Here is a 14205-nt window from a genome sequence, read left to right as displayed (position 1 = left end):
TGTGTGTGTGTGTGTGTGTGTGTGTGTGTGTGTGTGTGTGTGTGTGTGTGTGTGTGTGTGTGTGTGTGTGTGTGTGTGTGTGTGTGTGTGTGTCAGGACAAGTCAGCTGAGTTCTCCATTGGATCCAGTGTTGGTGTGAAGAATAGTATCTACGCTGTGCTGGTGATGGGAGTCTATGAGATCCTTATGGAGTTCACCTTCATCAAAGCCAACTACAGGTAGCACCTGGTTCTTTTCTCAGGATGTTGCGTAGCATAATGTTGTTGAGTTTGTTGTTTATTTGTTGTGCTTGCCTCTGTGTTTCAGTAAAAACCGCTTTGAGGAGCTCATGGAGCTTTTCAACCGCTACCACAAACTGTCTGAGATCCTGAAGGAGAAATCAGGAAAGGGTCGAGTGCCTTCAAACAAAACCCCCCGCAGTTTACTCTCTCTGGGCTTCATATCTACTCTCCTTACTGTGCTCTTCAGGTACATGCTGNGTGTGCCTTGGCAGTCGGAGAAATCAGGAAAGGGTCGAGTGCCTTCAAACAAAACCCCCCGCAGTTTACTCTCTCTGGGCTTCATATCTACTCTCCTTACTGTGCTCTTCAGGTACATGCTGTTTGATTATCTGTCATTCAATCAAATCAAAATTTATGAAATGATGTATAGACCTAAAAAAAATAGCTTTTTATAAATACTGTTACAATGAGGACATTTACTTCTTTCTTTATAACTTTTCTAGATAATATGTTTAAAATTAATTGAATTGCACTTTGTACAGCATTTGAAACAACAGTTAGCCTATAGCTCTTAATGAACTTCTCAGGTAGAAATGCTTTGTAAACCCATCAACTGTTTCTCACTCAGGATTTACAACACCAACACATTTCAAGAACAAAATACCACTGGATTGTTTGATGAAATTCTTAAAGTTGCATGAATATTAGAAAAATATATTTGTATTTTCAGAGACAGTACTCAGAGCAGAGAGGATGCTCTGTCAGTTCTTCGCCTAAGTGGAGAGTTTGTGCGTTATGCGGTGAACGTAGCGGTTCAGAAGATCCAGCAGCTGGAGGAGAGCGGACACACAGACGGGCCGGACGGACAGAACACAGACAGAACATTCCGCTTCCTCTGTGACATGACAAGGTCCGGCTCCTTGGCCTTAATAACAGCTCTAGTTACTCCATGTGTATGTCTGTTTTTGAGAGGTCTGTCCTTGCATTATCCAGCGTGCTGATGTGGCGCTACACCAACATCCCCAGCGCGGTGGAGGACGGGGGGAAGAAGGAGAAGCGCTCCAGCCTGTCTCTGCTGTGCCTGGAGGGTCTGCTCAGGATCTTCACCACCTGCCAGCAGCGCTTTCCAGACAGGATGGTCCAGCTCCTCTCCACCATGGGTGAGACAAGCACAGAAGCAGTGAATTCAACACTGATTATTGTTCAGAAAGTCATCACATGTTCTGTTCTGCAGACATCGCAGAGGATGACTCTGAGCCAGATGATGGCAACGCCACTGAGATGAACTTCTTCTACATCCGACAGTTTCAGGTGCATCCAAACGGAATGTATTTGGTTATTCTCTACATATTTTAAAAGTTACAAACATGTATTTTAGGATTAAACAGCTAAAGGTCTTGCGTATCCATCGCTTCTTTTAATTGATAAAATGAAACTTCGCTTCATATCTATCTTAACTGATTTTACTGAAGGCATGTCAGGCTAAACATAATTTTCAATGTTATACGAGGAGTTAGGTTTGCCTGAGATGTTTCAATGTTTGAAATGCAGTGCACTTGTTCATGTCGTCTGAAATCCAATGTTCTCTTCCTGTCAACAGAGGGCGCTGTTCACTCAGCTAAGTGGAGGAGAGGAAGAATTTAACAGCAAGGAGGCTCAGCTGCTGGTCAGCATCCTGACTGTGCTCTCACGCCAGCTGAAGCCCGCCTCCCAACAGGTAGGGGAACCTCTGAAGAGCACTTCATACGAACACCTCTCTAGCACCTTCTCCCCTAACACACGTTTACATCTGCAGTTTGTACAGATGATTACGTGGACTGTAAAGATCTGTAAGGAGACCAGTTTTGGTGAGTGGGGGTGGGTTAATGAATCTTTGCGTTCATGCACAGTAAGGGGGGTTCTTCTGAGATCTCTTTCTCTCTTCTAGAGGATTCTGCTTTCTCCAAGGGTCTGCTGTCTCTTCTGTTCAGCCTGCATGTTCTCTACAAGAGTCCTGTGAGCCTGCTGCTGGAGCTCTGCCAGGACATCCACAGCCAGCTGGGGGACATCGATCAGGTACACACACACACACACACACACACACACACACACACACACACACACACACACACACACACACACACACCTTTCAAAACAATCGCAAGGCCCAGGGTAGCATCAGTGCGTATACTTGAGGAAAAGGGATTTCGCTTAAGTCATATACAAATGATGCACAATTATGGCATGATATTATGTTAGAGCGAACTTACAATAGAGTCANTAGTGTTAATATCTTTCCACCAGTGCCCTTGTTGAAGTATAAAGCCCCAGATACACCACCGGCCCGAAATCAGGCAAAGGTAAATGGGAGTCGGGCATGAAACATGAGCTGTGGAACGGCCCCTATTCGGAAGGCGTGTGCGCCGCACCCGTTGGTGTTTTTCTGCGAACCTGACGCCTTTTCGTGAATCGGGCGTCTGGGGGAAACACCCACCGGAAGTTCGGGACAACAAGGCAATAACACTGTTTGGACTGGATCATAGCTAGCGAATCAGTGCGATTGAGGAGCGTTAGGGAGTGAAGGGAGGAAAACAAGGTGATTTTAAATGGGAGATGGACCCACACTGACGGACGGGGCTTTTAACCCATCGTTTTATAGAGCCTGTCAGTTCTTGTTTTCCAAACTGGACGAGAGTAATAATGGAAAAAAAAACCGCATTTGTGGTTTAGATTATATCCACCGGGGAGTCAGTTCTTCTTCTCTTGTTTCCCGGTTGTTCGGTGGTTGTCCTCTTTTGGAATGATGATACACGAATACCCGCCGGCAATGCTTGTGGCAAGGAGAGTTATTCAAACTTCACGCGAAGCCGGCTTTCATACAGTGCTCGGCATCGGATTTGGCGGTTTGTGTGCCAGGTGCGCGAGTCTGGGGGGCAAATACGCAAGAAGCCGGCGACCGGGCAACAGTCGGGAATGTCGGCGACTTCTTCAGTGGCTACTGGCCGGGGTATTCTGGGCCTTAATGTGGATAAATAGATGAATACGAACAAATGGGCTTGGCGGGATTTTACCAGAGAGTTTATTACTCTAAATCCATTTTATTATCTTCATTTACAGTGGGGCAAAAAAGTATTTAGGTTCAGGCCACCAATTGTGCCAGGGTTTCTCCCGACTTAAAAGATGAGAGGAGCCTGTAATTTTCCACTCCTAGGTATTACCTTGAATATGAAGAGGGCAAATGAGGAAAAAAAAAAATCCAGAAAATCACCTTGGTTCGATTTTTAAAGAATTTATTTTGCCAATATGGTGGAAAATAAGTATTTGGTCACCTACAAACAAACAAGATTTCTGGCTCTCACAGACCTGTAACTTCTTCTTTAAGAGCCTCCTCTGTCCTCCACTTGTTAACTGTATTAATGGCACCTGTTTGAACTCGTTATCAGTATAAAAGACACCTGTCCACAACCTCAAACAGTCACACTCCAAACTCCACTATGGCCAAGACCAAAGAGCTGTCAAAGGACACAAGAAACAAAATGGTAGACCTGCACCAGGCTGGGAAGACTGAATCTGCAATAGGTAAGCAGCTTGGTGTGAAGAAATCAACTGTGGGAGCAATTATTAGAAAATGGAAGACATACAAGACCACTGATAATCTCCCTCGATCTGGGGCTCCACGCAAGATCTCACCCCATGGGGTCAAAATGATCACAAGAACGGTGAGCAAAAATCCCAGAACCACACGGGGGGACCTAGTCAATGACCTGCAGAGAGCTGGGACCAAAGTAACAAAGGCTACCATCAGTAACACACTACGCCGCCAGGGACTCAAATCCTGCAGTGCCAGACGTGTCCCCCTGCTTAAGCCAGTACATGTCCAGGCCCGTCTGAAGTTTGCTAGAGGGCATTTAGATGATCCAGAAGAGGATTGGTAGAATGTTATATGGTCAGATGAAACCAAAATAGAACTTTTTGGTAAAAACTCAACTAGATGTGTTTGGAGGAGAAAGAATGCTGAGTTGCATCCAAAGAACACCATACCTACTGTGAAACATGGGGGTGGAAACATCATGCTTTGGGGCTGTTTTTCTGCAAAGGGACCAGGACGACTGATCCTTGTAAAGGAAAGAATGAATGGGGCCATGTATCTTGAGATTTTGAGTGACAACCTCCTTCCATAAGCAAGGGCATTGAAGATGAAACGTGGCTGGGTCTTTCAGCATGACAATGATCCCAAACACAAATGTGATTTTCTTTTCTCATTTTGTCTCTCATACTTGAGGTATACCTAGGATGAAAATTACAGGCCTCTCATCTTTTTAAGTGGGAGAACTTGCACAATTGGTGGCTGACTAAATACTTTTTTGCCCCACTGTATGTTTCCATTGTAATGTGTCTGTGTTTATTATATCTAAACACATCTTAAACAAATGTTTAAACTTATGAAATAAAGTTTTTTTTAGCCTGTACATTTGAGTACAATAGACATAAACTGTCTACAATTCTGGATGTGCATTTTTATCAAACAAAATGTTTGTAGCAAACATTTAGCAAGTATACTGACTAGCATTCATTGGAGGCCAATATGATTTCAGCCTGTTGGCCACAATCTGAAACAATAGGCACACTGTGTCTTTCACCACTGTAACTGGAGCAAAGGCAGCTACAATCAATCCACATATACTTGGAATTTACACTGTATGCAGTTTACCATACAGATGAGTTCTTACCATTGCCTGCAGGTGCGAGGGTAGACCTCGTTGCGAGCCATAACGCCGAGGGGCAGGACGAAGGGCTGGGATTCAGGAGGGCTGATGCTGCTGCTGGGCTCCGGCGGGGGGCTGTCTGTACCGGTAACTCGCTCTGCCTCCACACCTCCTGCTGCGGTGACATCACTGCAGGCCCCCTCCGCTGTAGCAGTGTCCATGGCCTGTTGTTGTTGTTGTGCCCTCTGGACTTCCTCGTGTACCCCCAGTACCAGCCGGGACAGCTCCTCTATATTGCGCTGATGCTTTAAGTCTGGGAGGACCACAGGTCGACTCAGGTCAACATCCAGAGTGAGCTGCCCTGCAGGAACATTGGGGTCTCCCTGCAGGAAGGAGTACAATTATAATTTTAAACACTAGCCGACTCATTCTGTGGGTTAACGTGATATCCTCTTGGTCAGAATTGTGTGAATGTTCAACTCAAAAAAGGCACTTGGTTTGTGGGAGTGTCTGTTAAAAATAATAAAAGAATAGATGTTGAAGGGGAGGATAGGAGTGAGAGTACATTTAAGGGACAATAATTCATCCATAGAAAATCAACATTAAGGCTGAGTGATATAAAGAATCAATCAAATATCATGATATTCTTAACCAAAGATAATGCAAATGTATTGTAGGGTTGTTTGGTTTAGTTTATTGGTTAATAGTGTCGTGGACAGCCCCCATAATCAACTGTCAAAAAAAAGTAAATGGGGCAGCTTTAGCCAACATTGCTAATTTCCAGCTGTTGTCCCCGGCCAGATAATAAAAGACACCCTTAAAATCACAATACATCAAAAGCATTAGTTATAAAGAAATGATGAAAGACAAGTAGATATAGGCAAAAACGTTGATGGTAGACGTTTTCCCAATGTTTACACAGTGGAATTGTTGATAATTAATCATATTTTACAGCAGACTGTAAGTTCATAAATGTTATCACTTGCCTGTAGGGAACACAATATCTAGTCTGCTATCACAATAATGATATAAAATTGATAAATTGCCAGACACTAATCACTTGCATGAGGGCATTTCTGTTAGGCAGAAAACCATCCAGTAAGGAGATTTACTTACAGTGAGCTTGGTGGCTCTTGCAGAATTCCCGTGGAAACTGAGCATGACGATCTCCAAACCGTGGCTGCCGTAAGTGCCTTTGAAGAGGCCTGGGCGCAGCAGGTCAGAGGGCATTGTAGGCGGCAGGTAGATCCTCCGGTATGTCAAGCAGTTACTTTCAAAACAAAGCAGATACAAATTCAGTCTGACTTTTGCTACTATTTAACTGTAGGTCTTAAAAAATATGTAGCACCATGATTCACATGATGAATCGCTTTCAATGTTTAGCCAGAGCTGAATTCAATTGATGGGTTATTTATTCACCCATAAACCATTGTTGTAATTATTGTTTATCTTATAACAGCTACTAGTTTAACGTAGAGACTCATACTCGTATTGACTAGTATAAATGAACTTCATCAGGATGAGCTCCTGCATGTGCTCATGGAAGATTTCTTCTAGCGTCCGGCCCCATTCTTCCTCCAACCATGTCCTGAACTCCTACACACATTAGAGGAATCAGTAAAATGCTGAAAACATTCTTTACATTTCAACAATATCAACAATATAAAGTACATGAGGTTTAAACACATGGGTAAGAACATGTTTCAGCTACAAACAGTTTCCTTACCTCCTGTCTGCCCCCTGGCATGCGGTGGTGATCAGTCTGGCTACACTTTGTTGAAAATTCATCTTTCTTCCCAGTCTGAAATGAACAGAATATGACAAATATTTTAAATGCGATATGCTTTTATTTATATCCAACATTTAACTGAATGAGGAAAACTACACAAATATCCAGAGTATGTAGAGCTGCACATTTCTTTGGTGCACAGGGAAGCTTTTATGCTGGGTAATCCCTCACCTGTATGTCTCCTTTGTGGGGACCCTTGTGTCCATACATACACTCCACAGTGGATTTTTTGCTCTCCCACAAATGGATACGGAAGAGTGGCCGTCTTCTCATGGGATCCTCCACCCGTGGGTCATGAGGAGGTAAATACATCCAGCCGATGATGAACAGCCCATCAACCTGAGTGGACATTTAAAAAATATTTAAAAATAAACAGTGGGGCCTGAGTGCATTTATTGATAGATGCAGTGTTGAAAGGAGGTAGACAGAGGGTATGATATTCTCTGATAGTTTTGCAAGCTTGAGTGAAACCTGCGTATTGCAGTATATAAAACCACCAGCTTCAATCACTGAGCTCTCCTGTGGCCCGTGAAAATTCCTTTAATAATGTATCAGCCGTTAAAGACATTTCCTGACAGGAGATTAAAAGCTGACTATTGCTGCATTATAAATGACTTATTTCAAAAGAGAGCAAAAAAGTGCACACTGATTATCTTTTTAATGCATACGTCTCAATTGAGGAACATTACTTACCACAACGTTAAGCAATCCGCCATAAGGCCCTATGTCAGGCTGCCATAAACCAAAGATCTGTCTGTATGGGTGAAGCACTGCAACACAAGAGCACAACATCACACCACACTCATCAGTTTCTGAAATGCAACACCCATGCTTTACTACGAGCTACACCGTGCACAGGGTTACAAACCCAAGAGGTTATGTTAGAGTCTGCAGATTTAAATGTCAGTTTAATGTCTGTCCAGATGGGGACCCAAAAGGAAGAAAGGGGCTGACCACACTCACACAGCACACCAAATAATCTGGCCTCCCATTTCACACTTAATATGAAAGCAAACAGCGCTGAGGAGAATTATTAATGGGGATGCACAATAAATATATCAGGACAATACATTTTTGTCTGATAATGGCAAAAAGGAAATTATAACAAATTAAGTATCTGAAGTAAGAAGAAGAAGAAAAGTAAGGAGAAGAAGAAGGAGTGGATGAAGACGAAGCTGTACATTTTCTTTATATAGTTTACTACTGATAATGCAATTGTTTAAAATGTTTTTTAAAAAGTACGATAATCTCTAATCCTATTTAAACAAAATGTTCCATTAGAAGCAAGTAATAACAAGTAATTGGTAGAGCCTCAAAGAAATCCATGTTGCGCATCCCTAAATTATTAACAAGTTTACCGTTCACATACGGGATTAATAACACTGCTGCAGCTGCTTGCTTACAAATTAAACCATAAGTCCCATTCACACAAACCCTCATGCTACGGCCATCCACGTTGAGGCCATTGTACATACAGTGTGTATACACGTCTCTATAGTCCATGTGCTCGTAGTCCGGGAGAAGCTTCATAAAGCGCCCTGATTTCACCCGTGGGTTGACACCTGGATAGGCACAACACAGCCATGTGTAGAGCAGCCGCAGACCGAGGGCGGCTCAGCCCAGTGCGGCTCTATGCGATGCAGTATTGTGCCAAAATCTATTCAAAGAGCCGACAGGTGCCACCACTGGTGCGTTTTGCAGCAACTGGTATTTGAAAATAAACTCAAAATCTCTGCTGATAAACAAATGAGGAACATATGTGAGAGACCATTACAAAAGGCTGTACCACTGATTTTCATTGAAATCACAGCCTAAATTAGGGACACCTAATCCACATACACAAGAAAGTATGAGCGTGTTTGTAAAAGCCAACATTTTTACAAATCCATTATATAAAGATACACTATGTGTGGCCATCACTGAGAAATAAAAGACAATTATGAATGATTTATTTAGATTATTTGATACTGATTTATGATGTTGTGGTTCTTTATTATATTTGATTTGTGTTTGTTTTGTTACATTGCTCTTTTCAGTAGAATTAAGTTAATGTTTTTTTTAAGGGGAGCACCTTAAAAGGTAGGGTAGGTAAGAATGGAGAAACCAGCTCGAGTGCGCTAGAATTTGAAAGTACACAACTGGAAAAAATCTGCCTCTTCCTTCAGACGTCCTTACAGAGCCCCTCCTCCAACACACACGAATGCGCACATGACCAATGAGGGCACGAGATAAGTTTGTGCACAGATGGAAGGCTGACAGGCAGGTAGGCCATCCAGTTATTTTAGCCGGGCCGGCTAAAATGATTGGTCGTGCTTTTTACAGCGCCACGGCTTCCACAGATGAATTTTTATGTATTTATTGTCAAAGCATTTAATATATTCATTGCCATCGGATGTTAAGAGCATTCCATGGAATATAACAAGTGTTTCTGAAGTGAATTACCTTCCCCACCTTTAAGCTCTGTTTTCAGGCTACATTTCTTTTATCATTATTTTTTATATAATGATCTAGTATCACTTAACCACTTTTAATGTGGTTAAGAGATACACAATGTGTTGTATTGTAAATAAATGATCAACATTTTTTTACTAACTAACTAATGTAGAAATGAACCAAATACTTAATTAGTTCATTTACAATGGTGACATGAGAGCTGTTTTATCAATCAATCCAACTCACGTTTAACATAAATGTCCCGGCTAGATACTCCTTCCACCTCCATCTTCCTCAGATCCTCCTTCATTCCAAACTCTGCAAAAACAGAAGGCAAGAGAAAATATCCAATTAACAATACATTTCATTTGTTGATGCTATTATTTCAAAGTGTCTGTACCAACGTGTTTACTTATTATGGCAGATTAATGCAAAAATATCAACACTTAATAATGGCAACAGTCAGATTAACTCTGATTGATGTTGTAGGACTAAACAAAGGGCAGTGAAACAGGTCATTTGCACAGCAGCCAGCAAAATGGGCTGAACTTCAGTCAGCAGACACCGATAAGTAGATCTGAGCCAGATTCACAATGATTCACAAGATTCAACACACAGCTGGCCTGAGGCACAAGTGAACTAAACTGCCACTATACACAGCCTGCAGTTTCCTGACTCCTTGATTCCTTTATAGTGCATAATGGTGACCCCAGACAACTGCTCATGTTTTTAAAACTCAAAACTCACAGTGCACCAAACGTCAGATAACATAGGCCCATTTTTTAGCATTCAAAATGTAATTCATAATGTGATTAAAACTATAAACGCAGTGCGTTCTCACACAAGAGAAGCTGGAATGAGCAAATAACTAATATTTTAATGTATAAATGATTCTAAGTATGGCTGGGCGATACAATTATTATTGATGTTTGTACTGTCAGAGTTGTTTCAACACCATATATTTTGTGGTATTGATCGCATCTGCACACATGTAAATATATGTAATAACCCAAGCTCAAATATGTATATATGTTCATTCTAATTATCAACGTTTTACCTTGTTGTGATATCTAATTTGAACTGTTACTTATATTATGTTATTTTATATTTTATTATCCTTGTGTGAATCTGTACTGTTTTTCAGTGTCACTCTCTTGCTGCTTTAAACTCCTGAAAAGGTACATCTTATCTTATCTTATCCCATTATGTTTGATTAGCTTTTGTGGGCAATGTTGTACATTAATGAGCAGATCTGCAAGCTGACAATATGGATCTTTGTGTGGTTATGTTGTCCATTAATAACTTCTTGTTTGATTTACCAAAAAAAGTATTTTGCAATAAATATCTTACATGTCATAATAGAGTAACTTTGGCACTGCCCATTACTTTCGTGAAACGAATAGATTGGAAAAAAAGTGTTTTGGGATTATTTATTTATTTTTTCTTTTAGCAGCGCATCTTCATATTTTGCATTGTATGCATATCTTATTATGTATGAGTTATGACTATAAGACATAGTTGTTCAAACCTGTAATAGTGCAGTCCCCTGACTAACAACATGGGCTGGGGGTGGGGTGGTGATGATAACAATGCAGCAGGCCCCCAAAGGGTTAGCACCACCCTGCATCAACAGTCTCTTCGGCTGCAGAGATTGGCTGGCCCTACACCAGTGAGAGGCCATAGTCTATCCCTTACAGCAGCACTTTACTAAAGATGCAATATATGTTAACATAATACAACGCTTACTGTAGCATTATAATGTTAAAGTATCTCTATGTCCACTAATAGCTATGTGTACCTTCCATGCACCGCCTTCTCCAGATGGTTTCAGTGTTAAGGATTTGTCTGAATTTCTTGCATACGAGGGCAACATTCGGTAGTGCAGTTCCAGGAAGCAAGGAGAACGTTTCCACTAAAAGCTCCGGGGGTAACTCCGCTAATGATTGCGGGTGTTGAGGTCCCGTGCTCGTGCTATCCAGAGAGCCTCTGTTGACATGACCGCTGCCATTTTCGCAAGCGTCACTCGGCCCTGCAGTGGCGGCTCCGCTCTCCGGGCCTCCGCCGCCGCCAGCGTCGCTCTGCTTCAGCCCCACGATCTGCTCCTCTTCTTCCTCGTCCATGTCAGAATCGCTCCCCTGACCCTGCTGGTTTTGCCGCTGTCGCCGCCGACACCTCCGCGACTGACCCACTCCGCAGAGCCTGGCACAGACAGCCATTCGTATTCACTAAACAGGCAACATTACATCACATTTATCAGCTGCAGCAGTCTGGCTCATCTGCTCCTGTCCTTGTGAGCATGGGCAGAGACATTCCTTCCGACGTCACGTCAGTGCACGTAAACAGCGTAGCAACTTATCTTACCCCTCCCTTACATCACTATCGAAAGAAATGATACAAGCCTAGAATGTGGTATTATTACGTAGCTTTGTGAAGAAGAAGATTCATGCTTCACATGCCGTCTCTCACAGCCCTATTGTAGTTGGCAGCTTGTATTACCCTCCCATTATTAGCTCATAAAAGCTTCAAAGGGTCCAGATATAAAGAACGTTTCTGCACCTTATGCGTTGGTGGGGCATATATCATAATTGCACACATGCACTTCAAACATTACATTTTACATAAAGTGTTATGCATAAATAAATACATAGCCAGACGCGCCTGGCAGACACACACAGTAACCCCCTAATTCTCCATAATAAAGGACCTTATTTTAAATTGATTTTGACCTACTTTATTTTTTATTTAATTAAGAAGTATAACTCGCACATTTTTTAAATACTTTAGTGGTTTGTTTTCATATATATTTTCCTTAAATTACACAATTGGCACATTTGGCTAACTTTATTGGATCCTCCCATATAGCTGTTAAAAGAAATGTACACGCTGCACGACCTGTGAATCGAGCTCATTCTTGGTAGTGACAGCCAATCACGTTCCCGTCTGCTACCAAGATTTTACCAAGAATTGTGATTTATGTCCAATCAGCGCTCGAATCGCTACCAAGAATTGACCAATCCGCGTCTCCAAATGTTAGGCGACTCGGCGGATACCGGCGAGCGAGAGTACTTCTCTTCCCAAGATTACGAAATGAAGTACATCATTTATAGAAATGGTAAACGTTTATAAATTACCTTATTTATTATATATATTTATATATTTTGTAGTAAACAACATTGTTGTTCAGTAACATTTTACTAACGACTAGCGAAACGGTTTAGCTACCCATCAGTGCTTGTTTTACGAAAGCGGTTTTGAGAATACCTAAACTACTCTATTATAATGTTGTCAATATAACGTCGAAATATCTGACAAACTAACCTGCCTGTTTATGACATTACACAGTGAATGTAAAGGACTGACTTAACTACGGGTAATTAGGCCCTTAAACAGCGAGTCTGCATTGGTACGTGTCTTAAAAGCGGTCCGTGTATGTTTCGTTGGTTTGATATTTATTGATTTACCCACTAAATGTAATTGTTTTGCACAATTTATGGTAGTGGGGCGGCATATTATTGGTTTATTATCGGAATAAATGTTGTTAACAATGCAAGAAGATTGCCTCTCAAGTTATGGATTGACAGTGAAAAAGTTCGAGCTAGCCAGGATTCGAACCTAGAATCTTCTGATCCGTAGTCAGACGCGTTATCCGTTGCGCCACTAGCCCGAGGCGGAGGTCTTTGGATCATAAATGACTTTTAATTCCAGCTCATCTTCGTGAACAATCAAAACGAACGGTTCTAATAAAGAAAAGCCAAAAGAAACAACCAAGCCCTGTTACCAATGCCCCCATTGATACACCCATGTGCAGCTAATCACCGCCACCAAGTGTTCAAGATAATACTGCAAGATATGCATATTTATTAAAGAACATGAAATTACATGCCAACAATAAACACAACAGTCTGCTTCTATATGTTATATTTTAACTGGAATGTATACAGATATATCAGGTGTATGGCCAAGTGGGTTCGCCTACACGGAATTTGCTTTGGTGTGTATGGTGCATACATAGTAAGTAGACATTACATTGTTAAATTGTAAGAAAATGACCAAAAGTAAGCTATTAAAAAACACCCTTTTAATCGTGTATCTACCGTCCAATTGTTTTTCTTTATTAAACACCTAAACGGAAGAGCGTCTGAAAGACGTTTTTGCTTTTTGCTTTTTACCCGGAGGAGGTAAACTACTCCCACAAGTACTATGAAGTACTTTTACTGTGTACTTTTTGAGTAATCCTCTGTCAATGTCCCCTCCTGAGTACAAGAATGCATGTTTCTCTGCTATTTTGAATCAGCGTTAAAACAACTTTCTTCATGAGACTTATTGTTGGACAGAGTATAGGATATGACATGATATCAGCAATACTTCCAGGCAGCAGCATTTTTACACCTTGGAAAGTCTTTAGAGACTGGCCTTCAGCAAAGTGACAAACCCTTGTGACTTTTGTTGGCCTCTTATGACAATGCTGTCTTTTAAATAGGACTATTTCTCTACTCCAGTTCATTCCTCGCAGATTCTTCCATCAGTCCCAGTTATTGCATGTCAGTCAATAGAGATTCAAAAAATGTGTCCAATTCAACAAAAAAAATGTTGTGAGTGAAGGCCAAATTTACTTTGAAATGATTTCTCACAAAAATCTTTATAGTAAATTGTAAAAAAAGTTTTAGTCAATATATATGTTTTTCTGCCTAAAATAGTTGAAATTCAACGTAAACTATATCAATCAACCCATTTTTGCCCACTATTTAAATTGACTTTGGTTGAAGTTAACAATATTGATATCATATAGATATATAGCATATCATTGATGCATTCTTGCTGAACACTTTTAAAATAAAATACTGCAAATGAAGAATATTTGTAACTTGAATTTGAAAAAACGTGGCAACTTTATTAATAGAGCAGATGAAAATATTTGTGGAAGGATAAATTCTTCATGGGCTTCAATGGCTCACTAGATAAAGGGCGTTTTATGGTTGCTTGTATTATCCTCAGCATGGTTTGTTTAAAAAACTAGTGACATTTTAATAAATATTGGAGAAAAAAAGGCTCTAAATGTAAAATGCTGCTGCCGGAG

General features: G+C 41.1%; 2 protein-coding genes and 1 non-coding gene across 3 annotated transcripts in view; 1 reads left to right on the top strand and 2 right to left on the bottom strand.

Moving 5' to 3' along the window:
* Positions 1–14205, top strand: part of fanci (FA complementation group I) — a 29398-nt gene that overhangs the window by 5983 nt on the left and 9210 nt on the right. The gene's annotated exons all lie outside the window — the stretch shown is intronic.
* fbxo31 (F-box protein 31) lies at positions 4907–11428 on the bottom strand. The gene is made up of 8 exons (XM_010769480.1): positions 10927–11428; positions 9375–9446; positions 7389–7465; positions 6867–7034; positions 6633–6707; positions 6393–6502; positions 6023–6176; positions 4907–5289 (listed from the first exon to the last, which is right to left on the bottom strand). The coding sequence occupies exons 1-8, from the start codon at positions 11342–11344 to the stop codon at positions 4927–4929; spliced, it is 1437 nt and encodes a 478-aa protein (XP_010767782.1). The 5' UTR covers positions 11345–11428; the 3' UTR covers positions 4907–4926.
* On the bottom strand, positions 12720–12792 carry trnar-acg (transfer RNA arginine (anticodon ACG)). The gene has a single exon. It is a non-coding gene; the product is annotated as a tRNA-Arg (tRNA).

Source organism: Notothenia coriiceps, unplaced genomic scaffold (genome assembly GCF_000735185.1).
Source record: "Notothenia coriiceps isolate Sejong01 unplaced genomic scaffold, NC01 NC01_scaffold00007371, whole genome shotgun sequence".
Classification (NCBI taxonomy): domain Eukaryota; kingdom Metazoa; phylum Chordata; class Actinopteri; order Perciformes; family Nototheniidae; genus Notothenia; species Notothenia coriiceps.
The sequence above is the reverse complement of the archived record's forward strand: the minus strand, read 5'-3'. Positions and strand labels throughout refer to the sequence as shown.

Bases quoted from the DNA above. Each gene is read 5' to 3' on its own strand.
- fbxo31 (XM_010769480.1), bottom strand. From the start codon at position 11,344: ATGGCTGTCTGTGCCAGGCTCTGCGGAGTGGGTCAGTCGCGGAGGTGT. The intron at 9,447-10,926 runs GTACACATAGCT...CTGTTTTTGCAG, and splicing joins GAGAAGGCGGTGCATGGAAG to AGTTTGGAATGAAGGAGGAT. The intron at 6,708-6,866 runs GTGAGGGATTAC...TGTTCATTTCAG, and splicing joins CCCACAAAGGAGACATACAG to ACTGGGAAGAAAGATGAATT.